Below are 12,827 nucleotides of genomic sequence, written 5' to 3'. Positions count from 1 at the left end.
AAAAAGTGACCATGTAATAGGGCATAAAAACCTTACAACCTGATGCAGAAAATCAGTAATAATAAACACATCCTTTTCAGATCATAATGCAATAAAAATTACATTCAATAATGGACAATTGAGAGATTAAAAATCAATTGTAAATTAAATAATCTGATCCTAAAAAAAAAGCGGATCATAGAAACAATTGATGATTTCATTAAAGAAAATTACAATAATGAGACAACATATTCATTGCATGCAGCCAAAGCAGTACTTAAGGGAAAATTTATATCCCTAACTGCTTACATCAATAAAATAGAGAAAAGCAGATCAATGAATTGGGCATGCAACTAAAAAAACTAGAAAATGAACAAATAAAAAATCACCCAACTAAAAACCAAATTGGAAATCCCGAAAATCAAAAGAGATAAATAAAATTGAAAGTAAGAAAAAAATTGAATTAATAAATAAAACTAGAAGCTGGTTTTATAAAAAAAAATACAATACAATAGGTAAACCATTGGTTAATCTGATCAAAAAATGGAAAGGAGAAAACCAAGTTGCTAGTATCAAAAATGAAAGTGGTGAACTCACCACCAATGAAGAGGAAATTAAAACAATTATTAGGAACAATTTTGTCTAATTATATGCCAATAAATTCAACAATCTTTTTGAAATAGGTGAACATCTACAAAAATATAAATTACCAAGATTAACAGAAGAAATAAAATATTTAAATAACCCAATTTTAGAAAAAGAAATTGAACACGCCATCAATAAACTTCCTAGGAAAAAATCCCCAGGACCAGATAGATTCACAAGCAAATTCTACCAAACATTTAAAGAATAATTAATCCCAATAGCATACAAATTATTTGAAACAATAAGTGGAGTTCTACCAAATTCCTTTCATGAGACAAATATAGTGCTGATACCCAAACTAGGAAGAGCAAAAACAGAGATAGAAAATTATAGACCGATCTTGCTAATGAATATTGATGCCAAAATATTAAATCAAATACTAGTGAAAAGATTACAACACAAGGATCACAAGGATCATACACTATGACCAGGTGGGATTTATACCAGGAATGCAGAGCTGGTTCAATATTAGGAAGACTATCAGCATAACTGACCATATCAATAATAAAACCTACAGGAATCATATGATTATCTCAATAGATGCAGAAAAGGCCTTTAACAAAACATAGCACCCATTCCTATTAAAAACACTAAAGAGCATAGTAATAAAAGGAGCTTACCTTAAAATGATAAGTCATATTTATCTAAAACCATCAACAAGCATTATCTGGTGGGGGGGGGGGGTTGTTTGTTTTTTACAAGGCAATTGGGGTTAAGTGACTTGCCAAGGGTCACACAGCTAGTAAGTGTTAAGTGTCTGAGGCCAGATTTGACCTCAGGTCCTCCTGAATCCAGGGCCGGTGCCCCAGGAGTCATTTTTCATAGAATGGCATCTACTCCAGAGCTGTGTCCATATAAGGGAGGAATTGAAGAATTGTCCTTGTATCACCTCCCCCACTGGCTAAGAAATACTGCCTCCCCTTTAGCTAGTTTTTGCTTGTGGATTATAAACCTTGAGTAATCAGAATAATGGTGAAAAAGGGGAGGGGCCAGTCGCCTTAGGGACCAGGAGATAAAAGGCTTGCAAGCCTCCATTTTGGTGGTCACTCCACAAGATGGAGGAGGGATGGGCCATTCTACCGAGAATGACAATAAATCGCTGAGTTCCAGAAGTTATTGAAGTAATTTTTCTCACATCTACTATCTACCTTCAAAGAAAGAACTGATATTGATGGAACAGGGACTGAAGCATGCTATTTTTCACTTTCTTTCATTTTCTTTTATTCAAGTTTTCTTGTACAAAATGACTATATGGCAATGTTTCACATAATCACACTTGTATAATCCATATCTGTTTACCACGTCAGGGAGGGGGTAAGGGAGGGACAGAAGGAAGGATAAAAGTTGGAACTCAAAAGTATAAATGAAAAGGTTTATTTTTTTTTTAAGTTGAGGATTAAATGTAACAAATTTCTGTTGAACCAGTCAATAGAATTATGCAACATCCAGTGTCTCTCAGCATGGTGATAGTCCAAAGTTACTATTCAGTGCTGATATTTTTAAAAAGGTGGAGGGGATGGGACAAGAAGGCAGGGGGTTCAAGGGTAGAAAGCTCTATAAAAATGAATGTATCAAAATTTGAATGGGGGAAAAGTGAAGTTAGAACAAGGCTGATGAACTGGGAACACAGCAAGTGAAGTCACAATGAGAATAAATTTAGGAGGAAGATGTAGAGATGATAAGATTTATGTTCTGAAAAAGAACTGGATCATGGAGATCAAACACTTATGATGATGAGATAAAGGGTGTAATAATAGTAGTAGTTAATAATGGCCAGTATTTATGTAGCACTTTGAGACATTCAAAGTCCTTCACACATAATTTCATCCTCACAATCCTAAAATGTAGGTGCTATTGTTATTCCCATTTTAGAATTGAGGAAACTGAAGCAAAGTTTAAAGGACAAAGAGATGCTATAAACATTTTTGTACAGATAAGTCCTTTTCCTCCCTTAAGACTGCTTTTGGGTAGATGCATATCTTTTAGAGGGAGCCAGGTTAACCAGATTGCAAAAAGGAAGTGAGTTAAGAGGGTAAACACCAAGGGTAGGGTTTTGTTTGTTTTAAACACTCCATAGGGGAGGAGTTCCTTGGAGCACAAAGGAAGAGGGTATAATCAGAAAGACACTTGGAAGGGTAGGGAGGATGGGTACTTGTTTGAGGAAAGGTGGTAGTGTGGGAAAGAAGCCACAAAATGTTATATGAATATAGCATTTCCAATTTCATCATTTTACTGATGATAAAACTAGAGTCCGGGGAAGTTGTGATTTAACCAAAATCACAGGGCTAGTGTGCAGAGATAAGGTATGGAATGTAATAGACTCCAAAGAATAAAAAATGCATATCACAGAGGGCAACGTGAATGTATGTGAAATCAATACTAAGTCATCGGGAGATTAGAAAAGTTCTAGACACTAGAAGGTGGACAGTGGAGGAGTAGCCAAGAAAGATCTCACATATGAGGTCAAGAATGAAGTGAGCTTTATAGGACTAGGGATCTGGAGAGAGGGCGATGAGAAAGGAGTGAATTACAGGTATGGAGGGCAAGCCTATGCAAAGGCACAATCAGCACTGAGCACTCCCTGGGGGTGCCCGCAAAACGGTATCAAAAGCTTGCTTTAAAGGGCAGTTCTCCCCAAGAAACGTCCTCCTTCCTCGTTTCATTCTGGTTCTCGTGAACGTAGCAGAAACAGCGTCCCGGGACAGGAGAGGTAGGGAAAGCTCCCCAGTCTAGGTCAGTCCTCCCCTTCTCATCCCGTTCCCCAGCTCCTGAGTCACCATGGAGATGGGGCGTGAGGGTGGGGGTGGGGGGCAACCAGGCTCCACCTTTCCCGTCCCGGAGCAGCCCAGTCTGGCTGCACACATTGACCTTGCCCTCCTTTCCGAGATCCGCGATAGGGCTGGAGCAGGAGCCAGAGCCGGAACCGGAGCCGGAACCGGCCACGTCAGTCACTGAAAGCCAGCAGCGTCTCCCCAATTCCCAGCTCGGCCCACTCCCCTCCAGTCCTCCGCCCCAGCGCCTCTCCCACAATGCTTCGCGCCGTGCCTGTCCAGGCCACGCCCCCTATTCTCCTCGCCCCGCCCCGCCCAGCCACCAGCTCCTAGGAGTGGACTGGGCTACCGGCCGTGGGCACTGTCTCCTCCTCCTCTTCCTCCTCTCTTTCCTCCTCTTCCTCCGCCTCTGGTTCCCTCGGGCTGCCCCCTCGGCTCCGCTCCCGTCGCCGGCCGGGCGGCTGTCGGACTAGTACGTACTCCAGCCTCTCCCGCTCCGCCGCAGACACCCTTCCCCACGCGCTCCCTTCTCCTCCTGGTCCCCGGGCGGGAGGGAGAGATCGGGGGCGGGGATAAGGGCCCGAGGCGCCCGGCCCCCTAGAGGGAAGCCTGGGCCGAGAGAAACTGCCCCGGGGTTGGGGGGGGGGGCGGCTTGGCCAGAGGAGGCCCCACATCCTGGGAAGGTGATGCCAAAGAAGTTGTAGCCTCCTTCCCTGACGGGGCTGCCGTCCTTACCTCCTTGGGCCTCTCCCTCCAAGTAAGCTGCCCTCGCCCTCCCCGTACTTTCCCTCCCAGCATGCTTCTCACGCCTCCTGGCCCGCCAGAGGGTCCCCACTCTGCCCACTCCCACGTTGTCAGCACTTTCCTCTGCCCGACCCGGAGTCCGGCCAGCTCCACCAGCATCTCCAGATCTCCATCCCCACCGGCTTCCCCAGAGCCCTCTCCGGCCTGACTTCCCCTTTCCTTGGCAGAGAGATGGGGGGTTTTTCACCCAGGCCGTAGAGAGGGGGCGGAGGGAGGAATGAGGCTGACTCCATCCTTCCTAGTTTGTGATAGACTTGCAACCTGCTGCAGTCAGGTTCACCTGGTCCGGGGACTGAGATGTGGACAAGAATGCTAATAGAGGTCACAGTGTACCTGAGTCGAGGTTCTGTCAGTTTTAGTAATTAGTTGTTTTGTTTTTTTCTTGGCATTTTCCCAGCCTCAGTATTTATTCCTAGCCTGTGTGCCTAGTGGGAAGGGTGGAAATGGTTTAGAGCTGAGGACGAGTAACAAACAGGTAAGGAACATAAAAACATACATGCTTCCCTGCCCCAATATATTGAAACTTGAGTTAATAATAATAGCTAGCATTTATATTGCGCTTTAAGGTTTGCCCAGGGCTTTACAGATTTTAATATCATTTTTTCCTTACAATTCTGGGAGGTAGGTGCTGTCACTAAGAAGTAACTGAAGCAGACAGATTATGTGACTTGACCACGGTCACACAGCTAGTAAGTGAACTCAGGTCTACTTTACTACCATCTTTGTCCTCTGTCCACTGTGCAGACTAAGTAATGGAAAAGACCCTAAGAGAGACTGAGACTGACAATGTTCTATTTGATTTTTACAACCCAGTGAGGTAGATGCCATTATCTTCATTGAAACTGAAGCTGAGGATGGTGAAATGCTTTGCCCGTTGTCTCACAGCTAATAAGTTTCTGAAGCATTTTAAATGTAATTTAGCACAGTGTCTTGCCCACTGTAGGCACTTAATAAATGTTTATCAGTTGATTAATTGGTAACTTATTTTACTCTTTTGTCAATTAACAAGCATTTACTTTATCTTCCATCTTCATCCAGATAAAAAAAGCAAACCCTTATAACAAATGTGCATAATCAAGAAGTCTATTGGTTTTTATAAGACTTTGCATCTAAAGTATGTAACTCTGAATTTACTGTTATTAAAGTGAAGTTGTTTTTTCTTTATTAGATTGTAAATGCCTTCAGAATTTGAATTCCATTTTATAAGCAAGATGTTTGTACATAGCACAATACAAACACTAAAACTTGTAGTTAGTAATTGAGTTTCCTTGAGAAGTCAGGAAAAAGTCTAGCTTGTAAATTACTAATGAAAATAGATTGAGAAATTTTTTTTTTAATTAATACATTCAAATCTATTTCTTGGGTGGAGCTACGAGGTAGCAGTAGATAGGGTACTGGGCTTGGAATCAGGAAGACTCATTTTCATGAGTTCAAATTAGGCCTCAGACACTTATTAGCTGTGTGACCCTGGGCAAGTCATTTAACCCTGTTTGTCTTAGTTCCTCATCTGTAAAATGAGCTGGAGAAGAAAATGGCAAACCACCCCAATTTCTTTGTCAAGAAAATCCCAAATGGGATCACAAAGGATGGGACGCAACTAAAATGATTGAACAACAAAATTACTTGGGCACTTGAGGGGACTGACAAACCACTCTATTAGGCCGTCTCTCCCCCTCCCCCTTCCTAAGAAACATATTCAGAAAAGTGAAATGTAGTTAAAATCTTAATCAGTTGAAGAGGAAAAAAAACTGGAGAACATTGGAAAATGCAAATCTTGAATTCATGTGTAGGATTGCTCTTGATCTTTCTTGGTGTTTGATAGCAGCATTAGCTGTTCTTACCTTTTGACTCCTGAGTTACTGCACAAAACTCCATTTGGTTCCTGAAGCAAAGGTGTACTCTTAAGTGAGCCTGGTATAGCCATATATCACAACTAAAAGGTCTAATGTCATCATTTGATAAACAAATAAATTCTATCATTTACTTTTGTGGTTGAAATGGATTTTTAAGTTCCTGATTTCCTCTCTTCAGGTTACAGTTTTTGCAGAAGACTATTTTTTAAAACTTCATACATGGACTAGTATGGACTATATCTCTCAAGGTTCAGTACTAGAATCAACCTGAACTGGCTGTATACCCTAATATTTACTTGAATTAGAACTTATGTAAGAAAAAAGGATGGAAGGCTGGTTAAAGAAAGGAGACTATGTTAAAGACAAGAAAAGGACTTTTCTCTGTTTCTTAATTTTGGTATATCTGACCACTTTAGTCTACACTGATAAGGATTTTTACAGTTTACTTGGAGTTTCTAAAGAAGCAAATAGTAGAGAAATAAGACAAGCTTTCAAGAAGTTGGCATTGAAGTTACATCCTGATAAAAACCCGGTAGGTACAAATTATTTTTACATATCTTTGATAAAGTTACTAAAATGCTACCATGTTTAATAGAATTGTTTTAGCTCATTTTGAATGTTTTTTTATCCTATAATAAATTTAGAATTTTAAGTGATGCATATTGATACATTAGCACCACAATATACATTTTCGTTTGCTATCTTAGAAAAGAGATACCGTATTTAATCATTGTAATAGCTGCTGTTAATAAGTACATTTAGTGGTTTATGCCAAAATATTCCCCTTATGTTATTTGTGTTGGTGTCTAGGAATTTTGTTGTACTATTAATATAAAAGCAATATAGTGCATCAGTTGAAGGGATCAGTTGAAGCTGGTTATTTTAAGCATTTTGGAAAATAAAGAAATTTGTGTCTCCTCCAACATGGAGGGAGGGAGAGAGGGAGACAGAGAGAGAAGAGTGAGAATGAGAATGAGAATAATAATATTACTTAGAAGCAGCTCTTAATAGTGATAAAGAATATTTGCTCTTTGGTACAATTTGGAGAAAACAGCTTGAAAGAGTTTATGTACAACTTATAAACAGAATATTAGTCAAATATTTTAAGGGCACTATAAACCCAAAATTGTTGCTTCAGATAGTTTTGAGAAATAAATAACAATTTAAAGTGGATTTACAATTTACCTATCACTTTTAATTCTTCCACTAGATGAGTTTTTTAATCTTTCATTAGGGTTAAGGAGGAAGTCATGGGTAGGTTATACTTTACAACTTTGTTCATTGAGAACATTTTAAAAGGTGGCCATTTTAATTATATAATCTAGTGAAACAGTTCAGAGTACTTTTAATTATATTCACAAGGTCTGCATTCTTTATTTGATGTTTTTGTTATCATTTCTCTTCTAATAGAATTTATTTTTACTTTTTAAGTTCTCAAATGAAGGGTTTCTCTCCTTTCTATATCATTAATCTAGACCTTCCTTGTAAAACATGTCATTAAAATGATAACTTGTACCCAGAAAGTTTTATAATTCATAACTAATGTATAGTATTTCAGAGATTTATATTGAATTATTTTTAATTCACAGGTGCATTGGTTTATAGCTTTTCTCAACTGCAGCATAGCTTTTTTTCAGATGGAAAAGTGAACTACCATGATTTATGTTTTTGGTTAGGTTTTAGGTAACCACATTGTTTTTTACACGATTTAGTCATCTTTTTTTCCCCAAGTGCATTCCCTGAATGTACCATATATCTATACTGTTGAGGGTGAAAGTGAAATAGAGGCGGGTGTGTGTTGGTAAATATTTAACATTTAGCTGTCCAGAAAGGAAAAAATGGACACATACTTTTAAGCTTAATCTGCATTATTAAATTTTTGTCATCACTTTCTCAAGTCTAGGTAATAATTAAACAATAAATCAAGTCGTGATTTGTAGTTTGTTAGCTGATTTTCAAGATGCAAATGTTCACATTAAAAGTTTAACAAACCAGTTTGAATGGGTTTTAGCATACTCTTTTGTTTTGTTTTTGTGAGGCAATTGAGGTTAAGTGACTTACCCAAGGTCACACAGCTAGTAAGTGTTAAGTGTCTGAGGCCAGATTTGAACTCAGGTCCTCCTGAATCCAGGGCCGGTACTCTATCCACTGCGCCACCTCGCTGCTCCTCTAGCATACTCTTAGAGGAGACATTTCTTATTTTACTATATCCTTCTCATACTTTGTAATGGTTGTAAGAACATAGGAAATAGGTCTCAACCTTTGGCATCTTCGTGTCATTTACTCTTCCCATCTTTGTCTATAACACTTAAATTTTCCAGGACTTCTTAAATAAAATCTCTAGCTGGGTTGTAAAGTGATAAAACAAGTTCATGACTTTGTAACCAGTCTCTGCCATTTTTCACTAGAACAACCCAAATGCTCATGAGGAGTTTCTGAAAATAAATAGAGCATATGAAGTATTGAAAGATGAAGATCTTCGGAAAAAATATGATAAATATGGAGAAAAAGGACTTGAGGATAATCAAGAAAGGGGCCAGTATGAAAGCTGGAACTATTATCAATATGATTTTGGTAAGATATTTTATGATAACTTCACAATATTTATGGTTTTTAAGATTATATTGAAGGCTTTTGTTTTTATTTTGTAAACCTTAAAACATCATATAATAACTCAATCTGTGTTTACTTGCTTCTCCCGTTGTTACTATATCATATTATTCCAATAAAATAAAAATAACTCACTACATATATATTATTGACATAATTTTGAGGTACTACATCTTCTAGTTATTGTTTTAATTTAAATTGTTGGGTTTTTTTTTTAAATCCATAGTAAGTTGATCTTGTAATATCCTAAGAACATATTTGTTGAGACATCCTTGAATAGTTGCAAGAAGTAATTCTAATAAAAGGGTTCACCTTGAATTTAATTGTAGGGTAAACCATTACATCAAACACTCCATATTTTATGTCTGCCTAATAAAAGCCTGTGGTTTGAGAAAGTGGCAGAAAGACAAAGATTGAGATTAGGATGAACAGGGACATAAAAGGGAAATGAAGTCTAAAAGACAGAACAAAAGAAGGGGGAAGGAAAGTAGAAGAGAATGGGTAGATTCCGACTCCAGCTCTATCCCCTAGTACTTAGTAGCTAATGTATTAAGCAGTCAGTTTCATGAAATCATTGTATTCAAGCTTTATTTTTCACTCATTAAATGTGTTACTATTTCTGTGCATGTTCTCTTCAAGTATAAGATTTACAATAATCTGATTTTGTAATAATCAGTACTCGAACTTCATTCCAAGTGCAATTTATATTTTGTTTTGTAATTTTGCATGTGTATGTGTGTTCTTTTACAACTAGGTATTTATGATGATGATCCTGAAATTATAACTCTGGACAGAAGAGAATTTGGTAAGGCTCTAGAAGCATATAACTTTATCAGAGCACTATGAAAACAATACTCTCATTAAGCGAAACTAATGTTGTCCACATTATAGACAGTTTTTTATTCAGGTTTTTACTTTATATAGCTAAAGTGGCAAATAATTTGATCTGTTATTTGAATTGGTAAAAGAATAAAGCAGGCAAAATGTCTATTGCAAAAAATATACATTTTGGAATATATCCTCATCTTTTGAATTATTATAAAGTACTTATGTTTTATTATTTGCATTATCGCTATATCAGTGACATCATAGGTCCAGTCCCTATCCCCCTTTAATTGTACACTAAAGGTTAAATCTTTATTTATTTGGTGCCATCAAACTATATTCAAGTTAAAGTCACAATTCTATCATAATTGGGTAGCATATGGCTTTGGACATGCCACCTAACATCTCTGGGTCTCAACTTTCTCATCTTTAAAATGAAGGAAGTTAGAACCTTCCAGTTTTTTGATTCTGTAAATATCTTGACATCTTTCAGAGAAATGTAAGTCATCAGGATATTTATTTTTAATAGATGTATCTATAAAGCTTCATGTATTAGAACCCTCAAAATACTTTTTAAGTAGTGCTAAATTTTATTTAATATTTTAAAGGAGTAGTATTCAAATATTTATACTGTAAAAAACTATTGAGGACCCCAACGAGGTTTTGTTTTTGTGGGTTATATCTATCAATATTTACTGTATTAGAAATTGATTGATGTAATTTTAAAATATTATGCAAATAATTTAAAAATAATAAACCCATTACAAGTTAACATAAATTACATTTATAGGGGGAAAGCCTATTTTCCAAAAAAAAGTTACTGAAAGTGTCATTATTTTATGTATTTTTGCAGATCTCTTTAATATTTGGCTCATTAAAAAGTGGCTGGATTCTAATACCTGCTTTCGCATTCATTCTGTTGTAATATATTGATTTAGTTGAATTATTAGATGAAAATCCAGCCTCACAGAGATACATAGTTGAAAAAGGGAAGAGTATTTTAATAGGCAAGTAACATTTTAGCATTATTTATGAAAATAGTTTTGATCTTGTGGACCTCCTGAAAGGGTCTCAGGGACCCCAGGGATCTCTGGACCATACTTTGAGAACTGCTGATCTAAGTAAAATAAGATAGACTTGAATATAATTTAGATGTATTTATTTTAATAGAAAAACTGCATCATCATACTTAATAATGTAGTGTTGAATATATGTTCTGTCATGTAACAGACACATAATAAGTTGAAATAATTTCAATAGTAAGAATCCTCCATAAGAAGAGTGGGTATCTAGAGGCAAATTGAGTAACCAATCAATCAGATGAACATTTTAAAACCACCTACTGTATGCCAGGCTCTATGATAGGTTTGTGGACCAAATTCAAGGCACAGCTTAATCCTTGGCATTTTCTAGATTAAAACTCTTTCTATAGAAAATACAGGGTATCTTGCAGTCTCTTAGTGCAATTTTAAGCTATTAAAGCTTATTAATATCTTAAGCTATTAAAACTGTAGTAAGACTTTTGGGATACCATGTTTGTTCATAATGCTCCCCCTCCATAAAACTAAAAATCAAAAGCATAGTGTAATGTAAACACTGAACTGGGTGTTATAAGACATGAGTTCAAACACTGACTCTAATTCTCTTAACTAGCTTCAGAACCACAAGCAAATTATTTAAGCTTTTTCAGCCTCATTTTCCTTGTCTGTAAAATAAAAGGGGTTGGATTAAACCTTATAAACTTGATCCAGGGAGATACCAAAGAATATCTTGTTTCTTTTTTATTGTTGGTTATTCTATGTTAATTAGTAAAAAATATTTAAGTACTTACTATGTGCCAGGAATTGTGTAGATATTGAAATGCAAAAATAGTGCCTGCCCTCAGTGAGCTTATGTTCTAATGGGGGAAAACAACATGTAGATTTATTGGTATGTACAAAACATAAAGTTATATACAAAGTTATAAGAGCGAAAAGCAATAGGGTATTGGACAGATCTTCTGTAGGAGATAGTACTTGAATGGGAGTCTTCGAAGGAAACTAGGGATCCTGGAAGATGGAGGAGAGCATTCCAGTGACAGGGAACAATCGTGCAAAAACAGGAAATGAAGCCTCATCTAAGAGGAACAGCATGTAGGCCAGTGTCGCTGGCCAAAGTGTATGTGGAATTAGATAGTGTGTAAGACAATTGGAAAAGAAGGGGCAAGCAAGGTTGTGAAATTCTTTAAATGCCACACAGGAGTTTTATTTGATCCTGGAGTTAATAGGGAGCCCTTATATTAATTGAGTAGAAGAGTGACAAAGTCAGACCTATACAAACTAAAAATAATTGGAATGGAGAAAAACTTAAGGCAAGGACGCCTTAGAAGACATATTACAATAGTCCAGGCAAGACATGAATAGGGCCTGAGAGAAGGGCACATATATGTGATATTGTGGAGATAGAATTGGCAATTTTTAGCAACTGATCAGATAAGTGGGGTTAGTGAGAGTGAGGAGACAAAGATGACATTGAGGTTGCAAATTAAGGTTAGCTAGAATCATGCTGCCCTCAACATTAATAGGGAAATTCAGAGAGGATGGATGGGTTTGAAAGGAAAGATACTGAATTTTGATTTGGACTCCAGTACTGAGACCTGTTTCCATTGCACTTAGCATGTTGGAATCTTACACATATTGTCCTCCATGTCTGGAATGTACTCCCTTCTTATTTTTGCTTCAGAAAATTATTATCTTCCTTCAAAGCACCATTCAGATGCTACCTCCTATGTGGAGTCTTTCCTGATCCCTACTACAAATTATTATCACTCTCTGAAATTAATTTTTATTATTCTATGTATATTTTGTTTTGGCTTATTTGTGTAAATGTTGTATCTTCCCAAGAGAATGCAAACTTTTGTTTGTCTTGGTATTCCCCTGCATCTTGCCAGGGAGTATATAAGATGCATCTGAGAGTTATTTCCCATATTGTTAGGTAGAACACAAACATGTCCACATAAGAATTTTCCAATTTTTCTTATTCTTAAACCCAAGAGCACCTTGCCACTCTTAACTACAGTTTTATAGTGAAAACAACTTTGGTACTCTTAACTAGGAAAAGAAGAGAGGAAATAAATGAGTCATTAGCGTTTCCTTTCCCTAAATAACCATCTTATGTCCTGACAAAAGGGAAGTTTTACATAAGGGGATGCTACAGGTGTTACCTGTGTTATCTGCTACCTCAGAAATTCAAAAAGCTTGTTCCAGCTATTTTAAGAAGCAATTTAATATAGTAATCAGATTTTTGAAATTGCTCTAAAATTCAAAACACAAACATGGCTAGAGAAACAGTGAACAAAGTA

At 36.9% G+C, this 12,827-nt stretch overlaps 1 protein-coding gene across 6 annotated transcripts in view; it reads left to right on the top strand.

The window, feature by feature from the left end:
- The first annotated feature begins 3,713 nt into the window (after window positions 1-3,713).
- Window positions 3,714-12,827, top strand: part of DNAJC10 (DnaJ heat shock protein family (Hsp40) member C10) — a 43,550-nt gene continuing 34,436 nt past the window's right edge. The window contains exons 1-6 of one of the 6 annotated variants that reach the window (XM_043995647.1): window positions 3,714-3,867; window positions 4,597-4,674; window positions 4,825-4,888; window positions 6,231-6,584; window positions 8,461-8,626; window positions 9,417-9,467. In XM_043995647.1, coding sequence (XP_043851582.1) covers window positions 6,378-6,584; window positions 8,461-8,626; window positions 9,417-9,467 — 424 coding nt within the window. In that variant the 5' untranslated portion in view covers window positions 3,714-3,867; window positions 4,597-4,674; window positions 4,825-4,888; window positions 6,231-6,377. Of the gene's footprint in view, window positions 3,868-3,966; window positions 4,153-4,596; window positions 4,675-4,820; window positions 4,889-6,230; window positions 6,585-8,460; window positions 8,627-9,416; window positions 9,468-12,827 lie in introns of those variants that run through there. The other 5 variants (XM_043995649.1, XM_043995651.1, XM_043995646.1 and 2 more) reach the window with 5 other exon arrangements.

Source organism: Dromiciops gliroides, chromosome 3 (assembly GCF_019393635.1).
Source record: "Dromiciops gliroides isolate mDroGli1 chromosome 3, mDroGli1.pri, whole genome shotgun sequence".
Taxonomy (NCBI): domain Eukaryota; kingdom Metazoa; phylum Chordata; class Mammalia; order Microbiotheria; family Microbiotheriidae; genus Dromiciops; species Dromiciops gliroides.
Note: the sequence above shows the minus strand (reverse complement) of the source record. Positions and strands in the feature narration are given on the sequence as shown.